The sequence below is a fragment of the Falco rusticolus genome, chromosome 6 (genome assembly GCF_015220075.1).
Source record: "Falco rusticolus isolate bFalRus1 chromosome 6, bFalRus1.pri, whole genome shotgun sequence".
Lineage (NCBI taxonomy): Eukaryota > Metazoa > Chordata > Aves > Falconiformes > Falconidae > Falco > Falco rusticolus.
Genome location: NC_051192.1, coordinates 72,164,676 through 72,178,329, shown reverse-complemented (window position 1 = coordinate 72,178,329; position 13,654 = coordinate 72,164,676). Strand labels below are relative to the sequence as shown.

At 42.4% G+C, this 13,654-nt stretch overlaps 1 protein-coding gene across 2 annotated transcripts in view; it reads right to left on the bottom strand.

Moving 5' to 3' along the window:
* Nucleotides 1-13,654, bottom strand: part of LRRC1 (leucine rich repeat containing 1) — a 106,580-nt gene that overhangs the window by 80,766 nt on the left and 12,160 nt on the right. For both annotated transcript variants that reach the window (XM_037392321.1, XM_037392322.1), the window contains exon 2: nt 9,755-9,872. In XM_037392321.1, coding sequence (XP_037248218.1) covers nt 9,755-9,872 — 118 coding nt within the window. The remainder of the gene's footprint in view (nt 1-9,754; nt 9,873-13,654) is intronic.

The window sequence follows — 13,654 nt, the reverse complement described above, 5'->3', positions numbered from 1 at the left end:
CTCACTCCCCCCTCAGTGGGATAGGGGAGAAGATCAAAGAGTGAAACTGAGAGAACTCGTGGGTTAAGATTAAGACAGTTTAATTGGAAAAGCAAAAGCCACACACGCAAGCAAAGCAAAACAAGGAATTCACTCACCGCTTCCCATGGGCAGGCAGGTGTTCGGCCATCCCCAGGAAAGCAGGGCTCCACATGCATAGCGGTTACTCAGGAAGACAACCACCATAACACCAAATGTCCCCCCCCACTGCTTCTTCTTTCCCCAGCTTATATACTAAGCATGACATCCCATGATATGGAATATCCCTTGGGCTAGTTTGGATCAGCTGTCCTGGCTGTGTCCCATTCCCATTCCCCGTGCCCCTCCAGCCCTCTCGCTGGCAGGGCCTGAGAAACTGAAAAGCCCTTGAATCAGAATAAACATTCCCAAGCAACAACCAAAACCATCTGTGTGCTATCAACACTGTTCTCACACCAAATCCAAACCACAGCACTGCACCAGCTACTGAGAAGAAAAATTAACTCCATGCCAGCTGAAACCAGGACAGGAGCTTAAAGGTTCTCTTCTCACTTCCACAGAGGTTCCTCTGTGCCACCCACCTCAGAGGGATCTCTGAGAAGCGTGCCCTTGGAAAAGCTCTCCAGTCCTGCTCTCCACCTCCTCCACCTTCCAAACATGGGAGGAAGGAAACTGCCCACTTGGTCAAATACCTTGCACGAAGGAATTTGTGCTGCAAATATTTGTCTTTGCAAAGGGCTCTTCAGCTGGAAAGCCCAGCTGAGTAGGCTCCTGCCTCACAGATGCCACCACCACATCTCCGTAACCTCCCCAAAGCAGCCAAGCGCGGCTCCCAGAGCTTCTGTCTGCAGAGGGAAAGGATGGAGGAAGGTTACTTCTCTCTCTTCATTTCCACGTTCCACATGACATTCACAATGATCTGGCAGGCTTCTTTTTTCTTAAAAAAACAGAAGGTTTTGCTACTAGCCCTGAAGGCTGAAGTAATCAATGTCTTTAGGTGAAATGCTACAGTTTCTGGGGCACAGTGTGACAGGAGTCATGTGGTTCCTGCAAAGTCTATTGAGATTAAGTGGCTCTTGCACAGGTTGTAACACTTTCCTCCTCACACTCTGAGGCTGATAGACAAAATACAAGAGATAGGGCTCTTAAGTCCTGTCTTTATGGCTCTAAGGAAAATTCGCACACAGATTCAGGTTGGGTTTTCTCAACTAAATCCCTTACTGTATAATTAACAAGAAACTGAAGCGAGGTAAGCATCTCATTCCTCCTCCTCACCGCTTCTGGATAGATCCTTTTTCCAAGCAAGGAGAGCAGCCAGGGAAAAAAAAACCTCACAAAACTGCATTTGCTGGATACACAGATATTACACACATTACTTGAAAGAAAACTGTGTGGGGTCATAAAAACAAGCTGGTTTTTAAACAGCATGCAGTATATCAACAGATTATCTTTCTCAGCTGCAGGAAGAAGTAGTAGCAGAGGACCAGGAGCTGCAAATTTTAAACAGGAGGTAAAAGAAGGGAGGGCAGGGAGGTGGTGGTGTGCTCAAAGATCAAATCACAGGGAAGCAATAGTTCCAGGTGAATTAAGTGGAAGTGCCCAAGTTCAGCAAGGAATTTAGGTCTTCTACCTTTTTACTGACACTTTTTAACACTGAAGAGTTAAATGAGGCTAGGAGGCATTTTTATAAGGATTCCATCTTTTGGACCTCAAGGCTAGCAGGAATTAAATACTCTTAATCTGAGAAGCAAGAAGGAAAAAAAGTAAAAATTAGTATTCTACCTATGAAGCAATGGATGACGGAAAGCATATTCGTGTTTTAGCGGCAAAGTTACAGAATTACTGGATTAATTCTTCAGTAACTCTATAGTCCTGGCATCTAAACTCCTCAACAAAAAAGAAACCAAAACCCACAGACCTCTGTGGATATAAGAACTAACAACACCTGTTTGCAGATCGCCATTTTATGATCTCTAATCTAGGTTACCTGGAAAATGAAGTATTTATGTCATGCCCATATGCACTGTCTGATACTTAACACATTAGCTGATACTTCAGCAGGCCAAAGGTTTCTGTCTTCAATTTGTCCTGCTGCTTTCAAAAAAAACTCACAACCAACCAAAAACCGAACAAAATCACCCCCAAAAAAACCCAAACAAAAAACCCCTTCAAAATCCATAGCCTTCTCTGGAATTTGAATGAAGCCAGACACTGTTGTAGCAAAATTTCCTTAGGAAAAAGTTAAATCTGGCAAATATACCATGATGGAAAAATCCGCTTTTCTGTAATCCATTTAAAAATAGCACCTTCTAAACTTATTTGATTATTCCATCATGAGACTTCACTTTTCTTTCTCAGTCACAGTTGACACTTGCTGCTCGCTCCTTCCTCTCCCTGATGAGCCTTGCTCAGTGACCAGGTTGACTTTTCTTCCTCCCCTTACTTCTCCTGCTGTACATAAAGCTCACCTCCTCTTCCAACTTACCAACATCCAATTCACTTTAGTGACACAGACTCAAGAATTCCAACTTTTACATAATTTCTTCGAAGTCGGCAAGATTTTCTACACATCTGTAGGATTTCGCAATGCTCCAGAATCTAAAAGCAGTTTGCAAGTACATGTTTCTTTTTCCCCAGTACTCTGCTTTGTACATCAATCCCTAAACCTCATGTGTTAAGACATGAGGAAGATAAAGTTTTTTAAGCACAGGTTTTAAACTAACCTCAAGGGAGGGATGGGAGAGAATACAAAGAAACTACATGTCACTAGAAACTAGATGTGTCAAAAAACAACCAAAAAAAAAAAAAACCTGCAACCCAACACAGCTGCTGGCAAGCAACCATCTAACAGAGTAAAAACGCCGTTCTCTCCAAGTCTGCAACAAGGGAGCTTTGCTTTCATTAGCACCTATAGATATATATATATAAAATAAGCCAACCAAAAAACAGTCACTGTCCAGACCCAGGCTAAAGCTTAGCTTAAGATCATCTGCGGTAGTGCTCTACCACCACACAAACCACAATAGTCTCTGGTGGGATGTCCCATGGCTTTCAGGTGTTCACAGTCAGGGTGGCAGTGAGTGCACTCACAGGACGTTTCTTGTACCAGGAAGACATGTCCACGCAGGAGCAGAAGAGCAATTCTTGTTTGTCTGTAAGTGCTCACCTGGACATAAATCAGTTGAGAAGGCAAACAAGCAACATCCAGCAGTTGCATATGTTAACAAAAAAAAATACATTTGCCAACTATACTGCCTCACAGCACAGATTGCTGGCTTCTTTTTCTTGTCCACTGAGCAAGAGAGTGTCAATTCACATTTATTTCTCAGCATTCTGGGTTGTGCCATGTACCATGAGACTTGTACCAGCACATTTGTGTCAGGGCAGCTGGTGGCAAGCAGAGAAAAGGATTTCATGGAGGTCTCTGCTCGGATGCTATGAAGTGCAGCAGATGTGGACAACCAAGGTGAGAGCACAGGGCAAAAGGCAGCAGCTGTTAGATGAGACAGCAGAGCCCATGTGGGGCTGCAGGACAGGATCAGAAGACGTAAAGAATGTCTCTACCTAATGAGCTTATGTCCTCACTGTAAAATAGCTGGGTCACCAGCCCAGGCTGAACTGAAACAAGTGTTCAAGCCTTTCCTCTGTCAGTATTTCTAGTCAGAAAACACTGGTTATCCTGCTTTCAGTGGGGGAGAGGAAAAGGAGAACACTTACCCACTTTGCAGGCAGAAGGGCAGTAATCCTACAGTACGGATTTGAGAGCAGGTAGCTGAATAAAAAAGGTAAAGCACTGGTGTGCATGCACTGATACACACAAGTGAGCTGAAGCCCCAGAGAGCAAAGCAAAGACTACACACTGCTCTTCAGGGGCATGGACTGATGCTCTGCAGGTCACCTGCTGCGTGCTCACCCAGCATTCTGAGGAAGCTTTAAATGACTTGTTGAATAAAATGTACCCATCACACAATACACCATGAATGTGGTGTTCTGAGGATGACTAAGATCTCTAAAGAGACTTTTAATTAAGTTGTAAAGCTGCTAGAAAGAAGAAACACTTCAAATAAAAAGCAGTAATGTCAAACCACCTGCAACTGTAAGTAGAACAGTTAAATACCGTTGCTGTTGATTTCTGAAAGTACCCTGATAACTGAAGACAAAAAAACCCAAAAGTTTTAAATCTGCAACTATAGTCCACTTTGGAAGCAAGAAAGAGGTAAAAATAAGGCTCACTGAGCATTTGGGACACTGGCCTACAGCTGCCAAAGATTGATCTCCAAAATCTTGGACACTGCTCAGACCATCCACCTTGCACAGCAGCATCTCTCTCCTTACACTACAGCATGGTGACTATTGAGATGCTTCTGAGGGACGATCTCTACTGTTAGGGTAATGCTGAAGTAGGATATTTATCTTTTGTGAATCTTCACATAAATGACAGCATATGTGCCATAACATGGCAACTGTGTTGAGAGAGGATTTTGGAATGAGAATATCCTGATGTTACAAGACTTGTGTCCACAACAGCCTCGCTACCAATACAGTCATAAGCTCAGTATGACAAGAAACTACAGAAATGGGTAGGAGCTAGTGTATTACGCGCTCAGAATCCATCTCTACAGTAGGTATGAAACTGTACACATTAAGAAGTATCATTCTTATTGGATAACAAAGTAAAGAACCATGTTGAGATTTTGGTATCAAGCATCATGCAGAGTCAAATACGGCCTAACAAGTTCTGCCCACACACAGATCTCCTCAGTAGATGCCACAGCAAACCCATTGCTCCTCGACTCACAAAGTAACAGATCTCAGCTCTGCTGAGAGCAGTCCGCAAGAGAACCAGCATAATCCACCTACAAAGATTATCAAAATCCATTTAATATTTCCATTGCGTGCACACTTGCATCGTTTCCTCTGTTTTGAGACTCAGGGCTTGGACACAAGGCCAAACGGCAAGGCTACAGAGCACCTCCACGGAAGAACAGCTAACCTGAACCCCCCACCCGCTGCCAGCTAGGGCCACTGCAGCCAGTTAGTGCAAACCTGCCAGGACACAGCAACTACACTGATGCCATGGGCTTGTGTGACCAAGTCCTTGGCAGGCATGTTCAGTGAAAGCAAGCAGAGTAGCAGCAGACAAGCCTGCCAGGCTTCTGTCAGAGAGAGATAACAACATGCCCACAGACACAGAAGTGCAAGAGGCTCATCTCCCACATAAGCAAGGGGGCTAGCCTTCACCCAAGGGAGTGGACAGCGAGACAGTTCAAACAGCACTGCTGCAGCTGGGAAGGGCAGGAAAGCCACCCCAGCGCCCAGTACCCAGCAGCCACTGTCCAGTGTGAAAAGTCACAGCGATTTTCTTCTTATCCTAAAAGAGCTGAATGAAACAAGCTGCTGACAATCTGTCAAAGGCTTGAAAAGGTACTGGACATTAAAAAATAGAAAAAATAGAAATCCAGACTTCCACTCCACACCTATTAAGAGAAAGTATGTGTGGGGTAGCAATTTCTTTCAAACAGAAATACTACAATTAAATTAACACCTTCAGGGCATTTTAAGAAGCATGCACCATGCTGACAAAAACCTATCAGTGGGATCTGAGGGATTTAATACGAATCAAAGACAAACAAAAAGAACTCTTCTTAGAGAAGAAGGATACTAAAAAGGAATGTACCACCTCCGCAAGAACACAAGCATCTGTAACGTAACATACATAATCCCAAATATCAGCAAGCATTATATTAACTACAGAAACTTCATGCATTACTCCTCCTGTCTGGGAGAAGCTACAGAACAAGAAAAGCCATTAACATTTTAATGAATCTGGGATGGCAGGGCCCTAAGCTCTAAGAATTCAGCCTCCAGGGGTTGTGCAGAGGAAAAGGGAGGAGGGAGTCCATGGAGGAAACCTCTGCAGGATGAGCAGCACGGGTAGTGGCCTGCTACAATTCCCAGGGTTCTCAACCAAGCCACGCAGACGTTGGGAGAGAGGGAAGCTTAATGAAGTGCCAGCCCAGGTGCAAAGAAAAAACTGCAGAAATCTGAGCACACCTTTCTTCCTTTGGAGACTGCACTTCCTTTCTGAATCACAGGATCATTCAAGACTTGTGCCAGAGAGTACTGCAGTGCTGCGGGAAAACAAACAGCACTTCTGATCGTGCCTAGAGCAGAATCCTTCTTCTACCACGCAGAGCAACGACTTGTGCTCAAACCCAATGCAAAGCACAGGAGCCCTACCCAAACTTCAAGGACAGCAAGCAAGGACGCTTCCTTCAGCGACCCAGTTTCCTTGCAGAATTCACCAGTGATGTGACAATCCAGGAAAAGATTTACCCAAGCTTGGGGAGCCCGAGAGAACCAGTAGTAGTTTCAGACACACAGCAGCTGAGCATCCTATCTCAGAAGACGCTAGAGGGAATACTCTGAGTCTCAGACGCGCTTTGCTAGCAACTCAAAAGCTCAGGAACCCACTGCTGAAATCCCACAAGTCTGTTTTCTTTAGCCTCAGAACTAGTACATCAGCTTTCTGAACAACGTAAGACCAAGGGGCAAAGATAAACTGCATTGCCAAATAACCTTCAAAGTGCTGACCATCACTATGCTGTTTTCTTAGCACAGCTTCCCTGGCCTCTCGTATTCCCATCTTTGATTCATCCATTCAACCCTAACAACCTCAGCCAGACTAGAAAAGCACAGTGGGGATGCTTCCTAGGAAATCTGCATGAACACATGGCCTCACAAAGGAATAAAAAATAGCACCAACATGCAAATAATCCAGGAAAAGTTTAAGATTATATGGCTCCTAGCCTTCCCCAAATCCTTCTCCTTCTGGACCACTAAGGCTCTCGCCTTACCCTCCCCAGACTTCCCTCACGTACACCCAAGACCACAGGACCATCAAGTTTACATCCGCTAGATCTTGCAGTTTTACTTAGAAGGATTTTTGTAGCTCTAGATTCACTTATTAACCAAATCCTGTTTAACGGATTAATTACGTAGCACATTTTTAACACATACTAGCATGTCTTGGGCATTTTAGAACACTTGGGAAAGCCACACTTAAAGTTTTCCTGTTCACTTTTCCCAAGCGCCTATGAACTAGGGCTACTTACGCAGTGCTAAGACCGCATTGCACAGGCATCCAGAGCTAACTCCAAAGAGCTGGGAGGGATCCTGCCTAGGGGGATCAATCCCACCTCTAGATGCAACATCTCACCGCTGCACAAAACGCAGCTGACCACTGCGGCCTGGAAGCTCACCCAAGTTCAGCCATATGATATACCCACCATGTCACAGAGCTTCAAAGATCATATGCTGACCAAACGATTAGACAGTATGAGAAATGAAGACCTGTTATCATTTTATTATGAGGGAAATGGAAGTACTTTGTTCCTTGAAAACCCTTTCCTCCTCCTGTGATTAGAGGTTAAAATATAAAGGGCTACTCCTGTATGTAAAACTTTAAATGAATTTGTATTTGTTTTTAAGCTCTTGAGGAAACAGAATGGCCAGAACTGAAAGCAATTAGCGCACCGGACCAGACAGCTAAAACAACAAAAAACACAGAACAATGATCTCTTATTTCCCAAGTTCAGATGTCACCATCACACTTTCCTATTCATGCAGCATACTGCGTTTTGAAAAGCTGAGCTGTTTTTCTCTGCCTGAAAGGAATACAAAGAGTTCCTTTTTTTTTTTTTTCCTAAGTACTTTGAGTAGTTAGAAAAATAAAATCTGATGGAGTGCAAACCACCAAACAGGAGAAACCTTTAGCACGTTGAGATTCTGATGTATTGGAAGATGAGGTCAAAACACAAAGCTAAGAAATGAAAATACTGTAAATCTCCAAAATCTTTATGTGAGAATTTCCCCTGCAGCATCCCAGATGGTGTGTGTTTTGCCTTTTAATTTGAAGAGCTGTGAGACAATCATAACATGACCAAACAACAGAAAGTAACATCAGTCATCTTCTGCCACGCGGCTCCCCTCCATCACCTCACACGGTGCATTTTTCATTTGAATAGTCAAGTCGTGCAATAACTGTGATGTGATTAAGCAGAGGGAAGCAGGATCAGCCACCTTCTGCAATGAACCCCAGAGAAGATAAAGTAATGCAATAAAATGGGCAATTAACACTGAACCTTGGATATAGGAAAGCAACTGCTCCCTGCCACCTGCATTAGTCCAACCCCTCACTTGAGAAAATACTTCCCTGTGCAGTAACTTCTAATGACACACATGCATCTACCCAACCATAAATGTTCACACCATCTGTTCTTGTTACAGTTAAGCTCTCAAGCCAACTCAAGTCAGGCTGCTGAGAGTTCACATGGCTCTGATCCACCAGCTCTTTTGCAGCTAGTTATTCATTTGCAAAGAGAATTACTAAGACAACAGAGTGTTTCCTTTTGTATAAGGTCTGTCACAGACAGCATCCAACTCAGCCAAACTCAGTAGCCAAAATACTATGTCAATTAATACTCATGTATTTCTAAAATGTTTTAACTAATGTGTTGCCTCTGTCTCTCAGATGGTGGGTTATTTTCAGTTTTCTTCTCTTACAAGATTTTGCAAATGTGCATAAAATTATAAGGTTCACAAAAATTTCTCAGCAACTGCCTGGAGACTCATTACACCTCATCAATTATATTATCAGATAAAGATGGCATTAAAAGCACCAAACAAAGGAAAGATGCAAATCTCAGATAGTTACAGTAAGGTTGAGTGGTCACTGAATATTCTTCAGTGGCAAAGGGTCAATGAAAAGTTAAACTGTACAGAAAACAAGGCTCCCCATTAAACGATTTCTTCTCTTGAATATTCAGTTACATCCCTCACTTATTTACAAGCTTATGCAATCTTGCTCTCTCCCACCCCATCCACCACACCTCAGAGAGCATTTTGTGCATATCCACTGCATATAAACAAGCAAAAATAACTGACAGTTGCTCTAATTTGGTAACACAGATTCACTGTTTCTAGATCACTGGGTCAATTTCAGGCTGCTTAAAGGTGACCCACCAGCCCCTGAACATCTTGCAGAACTGAGAAGTTCACCAGGCCACACTCACACACACACCCCAAAAAAATAAAAAAAGCTTTCACTCCATCACAGCTCAGGACAATATAAGCAGCAAACAGTACAACCAAACAATAAACCCATGTGGTTTCCGACAACACATTTGACAACAGTTTATCCCAGCATCCTTTTCTGAATTTATCTCTGCAGGTGACAAACAGCCTCATTCTTTTCCCAGAAGTACAACTAGAAATACCAGCACTCTGTCTCTTGTTAATCACAGGTAAAAAGGAGAGCATAGAAAGAACTGTACTTCTAACCCACAGACAGACTTTTTTGGACAGAAAGGAGCTTTTTTCTTTCAACCTCTTTTGGTTTTTTTCTCCTTCTTAAATGCTAAGCATTTCAGAGAGCTCAGGGAAAGCAATCAACATTGTGACAGATACACATAAAAATGAGATGTAAAGCATTCTTTAAATTGGAAGATAAAATGGTCTCACAAATGCAGAACTGCAGTCAAGCGTTATTTTATTACTGCATTTCCACCATCGGCTCTCCTCTGCTCTTTCCCTCCTCCCCATCCAGAACTACAGACAAATCCATGAATTATGTGGAAAATCATCTGCAGGACATAGATAGCAACATCAGAGACAAAGTTTTATAGATGATGTCATAGGACAGTATAGAATCAAACAAATTAACATTGGAGCTTACCATTTCGAGACAAATCAAGTTCCACCAGCTGCATGAAATTCGCTATTTCTGGAGGGAGCCGCTGGATTTCGTTATCACTAAGTCCAAGTTTCCGTAACTTCACAAGTTGGAAGAAAGGCTAAAAGAAATAAAAAAACCCGCATGTCAGAAAATATTCACATAACTCACACATAAGCACAATAAACAATAACTGGAAGCCACTTTCAAAATTTGAGCTAATTAGAAGTTAACAATTAAAATCAGTTACGCAGACTTCTTTCAGACCTGGATCAGAATGAACATTTTTTTTAATTTTTAGGTGCAAATAGACCATAATCTGTGTTTTACCTAAAACTAAAATTTACTAAAAAAAGAACAAGACATCTGTAAAGCTTGCTGTTCAAGACCACAGCAGACAGACACTAGCGAAATCCAGACTGCCCGCTTTAAAATCATTAATGGGGTGAGGTTACCCAGCAGGGTAATTAAAAACATCCCGATTACACACCAGGGCTCATTAGGAAATTAATGCAGAGGGACTCTTCTAAAGGACGATCCAGAAAACTCACAGAGAGAGGCTGCCAAGGTCTTCTTCACCAGCAAGCACCATAACCAACTAGGTTACAGAGCCTGCCTCCCTCAGGAAGACTTTCTCTCCAGCCTCATACGCCCTCCCCTCTGTGGCCCAGTTTCAGAAGGACTAATGAAAGTTGGGCAGGATACGGACAATTCCAGGTCTTCCCACCCTGAGGAGGAACCCAACCCAGCCCTGTCTCTATGGCAAGGACGTGGGCACGCAATGCAGGCAGCATGATAACTTTCCCTGACCCTCAGCTATGGGCTTAGAAGGTCTGGCAGCCCCCAAGACAAAGCAACCATCAAAGAAGACAAGCCAAGCTGCAAGTTAGGTCAACCCCAGGTGCTGGGAGCAGCTGGGGATCAAAAGACAAAATGGTCATGAAAAACTGTTGAGACATAGGCATCTCTAGGAAAGCTGGAGAGCTCCTGTCTCTCCCAGGCAAGCCTTTGAATGATAGTGACTGCAAGCAGTGAGGATTTGCGCAGAATTAAATGACTTTATGGTCATCTCGACCATAACTGACCAGACTCCTCAAATTTCAAGCGAGTTTTCTGCCCCAGGAGCGCACAAGTATTTTTGCCCAGCAGTCAGAACCTGTGCATCTCACCCACCCAGGGCACATACGCATGCCTATAGCTTCATGGGTTTTGCCCCTCAGGGTAACTGGAAGATGCTAGTAACTTGGGATAATTCTACTACATTTAATCACCTGCAATCCCTTCTTGGAAATTGGCACACATTTTTTTATTATTATTTTATTTTGGTGCTAAAGTGTGTGCTATTAAGTCCCTCAAATCTATCTTAGACTGACACAAAAAGGGGTGGTAAGATGGGCATCTTACTAGGATACAAGGTAAAAGCAGTCTTAAGAATCTGTATCATGATACAGGTTTGCAGTCCTAGTTTCAATGTCTTACACACAAGATCATCAGGTTTTAAGTGCAAGGTTTTGCAGCCTCACCGCCAATTTTTCAATATACATTGTTGTTCTTTGTCACAAAAAAATATAACACCACTGAAACTAATATGTTTTCCCTGAAAAACATGGGTTCCTTTTATGGATTAAAAAGGATAGAGCTTTAACAAGTTTACAAACACTCAGCAGTCAAAAGATGTACTAGATCCCAACATAAAAATTCAAAGGCATTTTTGAGTCAGAATGGCACACCTTCCTTCCCCCCCAACCCCCAAGTATTAAAGGCCTTTGATACCAGAGCTGAAATTGTAAGAGGAAGATAAAAAACCTTTACAACTTCACATTTCTAGCTCCCTAAAAACATAATATTGCAATTAAAATAGCCACAAATGGTTTTCTAATCCTTCTTTGTCCTCACAAGATCCACAACCGCATCTTCATATCATTAACATTTTTTTGTCTTCTAAAACAAATGTATCCCTTTTGCTAAATATTTATTAATATGACTAAACCAAGAATCCATCAGAAGCTTAGAAAAGCACTTAAAAGATACTTTTGTGAAAACACACCAGGGGTACACTCCGCAGAAGAGATCCCAATCTGTCCTAATACTGTCCAAAATAAACACTTGCCAAAAAGTGCTCCTCAGCCAGTGTGTAACTGCTAAACTATATGACAGTTATAAATACTGATGTTCGACTACAAATCTTCTCATAAGCAACTGTGGTCCTTTTCAGAGATGGTCTAGAATGGCAAAATGAGAAAAAACAGAAGGGACATGGCTAGAAGACAGAAGGAACATCAGAAAGCTATTAAGAATTGGGCATCCCTACGAAGGTTTGAGGGCCCTCACCGCACCACGACAGTGTTGCATATATTTATTAAATGTGCAGAGCACATGTGTGCAACAAACAAAATTACACAATATTTAAAGGCAATCCTGTTCCTTTAACTGACTAAAAAGAAAAATGAACCGGGAGCTTTATTTCTAGTTTGCATAACAATATTTAATGAATAACACAATTTCCTAGATAACATCAGAAACTGCAGTTATGTGAAAGCCATTTCTTTGAACTTCTTGGGTTTGTTTTTTTTTCCTGTGAACCACAGAATTCAATCACTCTTGCATGTTTAGGACATCCTACTCCCTAAACAACTATTCTTCCTTTATCCAAGGCACATCATTAGGGCTCTAAAGCACTACAGGAGAAGCAAGTATCTCCTTTTTGCCAATTTGTTTTACCTTTCAAAAGACCACAGGGAAGAGAGAGAATTAAGAGCTTACTGAATAGAGTTCAACAAAGGTAAACATACATATATAAATACACACACATATGTGTGTGTGCACATATATATGTAATTTCTTAAATATATGCCAGCCAGAAACATGTTCCTAATTTGACAGCTCACAGTTCAGCCCATATTTGAAAAGCTCTAACAGACCCCGAAGCGCAGTGGGGTTGGCTGGCTGGAGCAGCACACCCACCCAGCATGGCAATAGCAGGTTTTGATTGCAGACTGGGTGTCTCTAAGAGTATCTTGGCAACACTTTTAATGCTGCTTAGTTTAGCCAGCCTAATTAATAGTGCTTCAATGAGACAAGTAATTCCATGAGAATCAGCACTAAAGAAGCCTACAACTTTCTATTTAGCAGTAATTCCCAACCCTCAACTGAATCTTTTCCCGCTATCAAAGAATTTATAAAGGTTTCTCTTATATGGATTATCTAAGAACACACATCTTGAACACAGCCCATCTCACAATTGCAAACCAAGCCAGTCTCCCTCTCAACCCAGCCACAGTATTTTTTAAAAACTTCATTTGACAAAATTGGGTCGATGTCAGCCAACAGAAGGAAAAAAAAAAAAAAAAAACCACTAAGAGATAAGTGCATGACTCACTGGAAAGTATAAACAGACCGTGTGATCCCACAGTCCTCAATTTTTATTTTTTTTTTTAAACAATACCACTGCAACCAGCACTTGAGTCTAGAAAAAACAGTTAACAGAATTAAGCCAAACCAGTAGCACTGATAAAATTCAAGATCCCCTCCTGCAAAAGTGGCCAGAACACCACCTCTCCGGCTTTCTTTCAATGCCCAAATGACACCTCTCTGGCTTTCTTTCAATGGTCCACTCCAGCAACAAAAGACATTCATGCCTGAGAATCTTGCCTGACTGCTTTAGCACCTTTCGGGGAGGGAGGGGCGGGAAGGGACGGGACACGACACCAACAAAACACAACCAAAACCCAACAACAAAAAAATGGAAATAGATGAAAACAGGCAACCGAAATAAAAAACCCACAGGAGGACACCTAACACTAACCTAATGCTGTTCAAGGGAAGAAGCAACATCCCACTGCTAGAGTCTTCCCAGTGCTGGAAACACGTCACACTCCAAACCCATCTGGCATAGGTAGCACA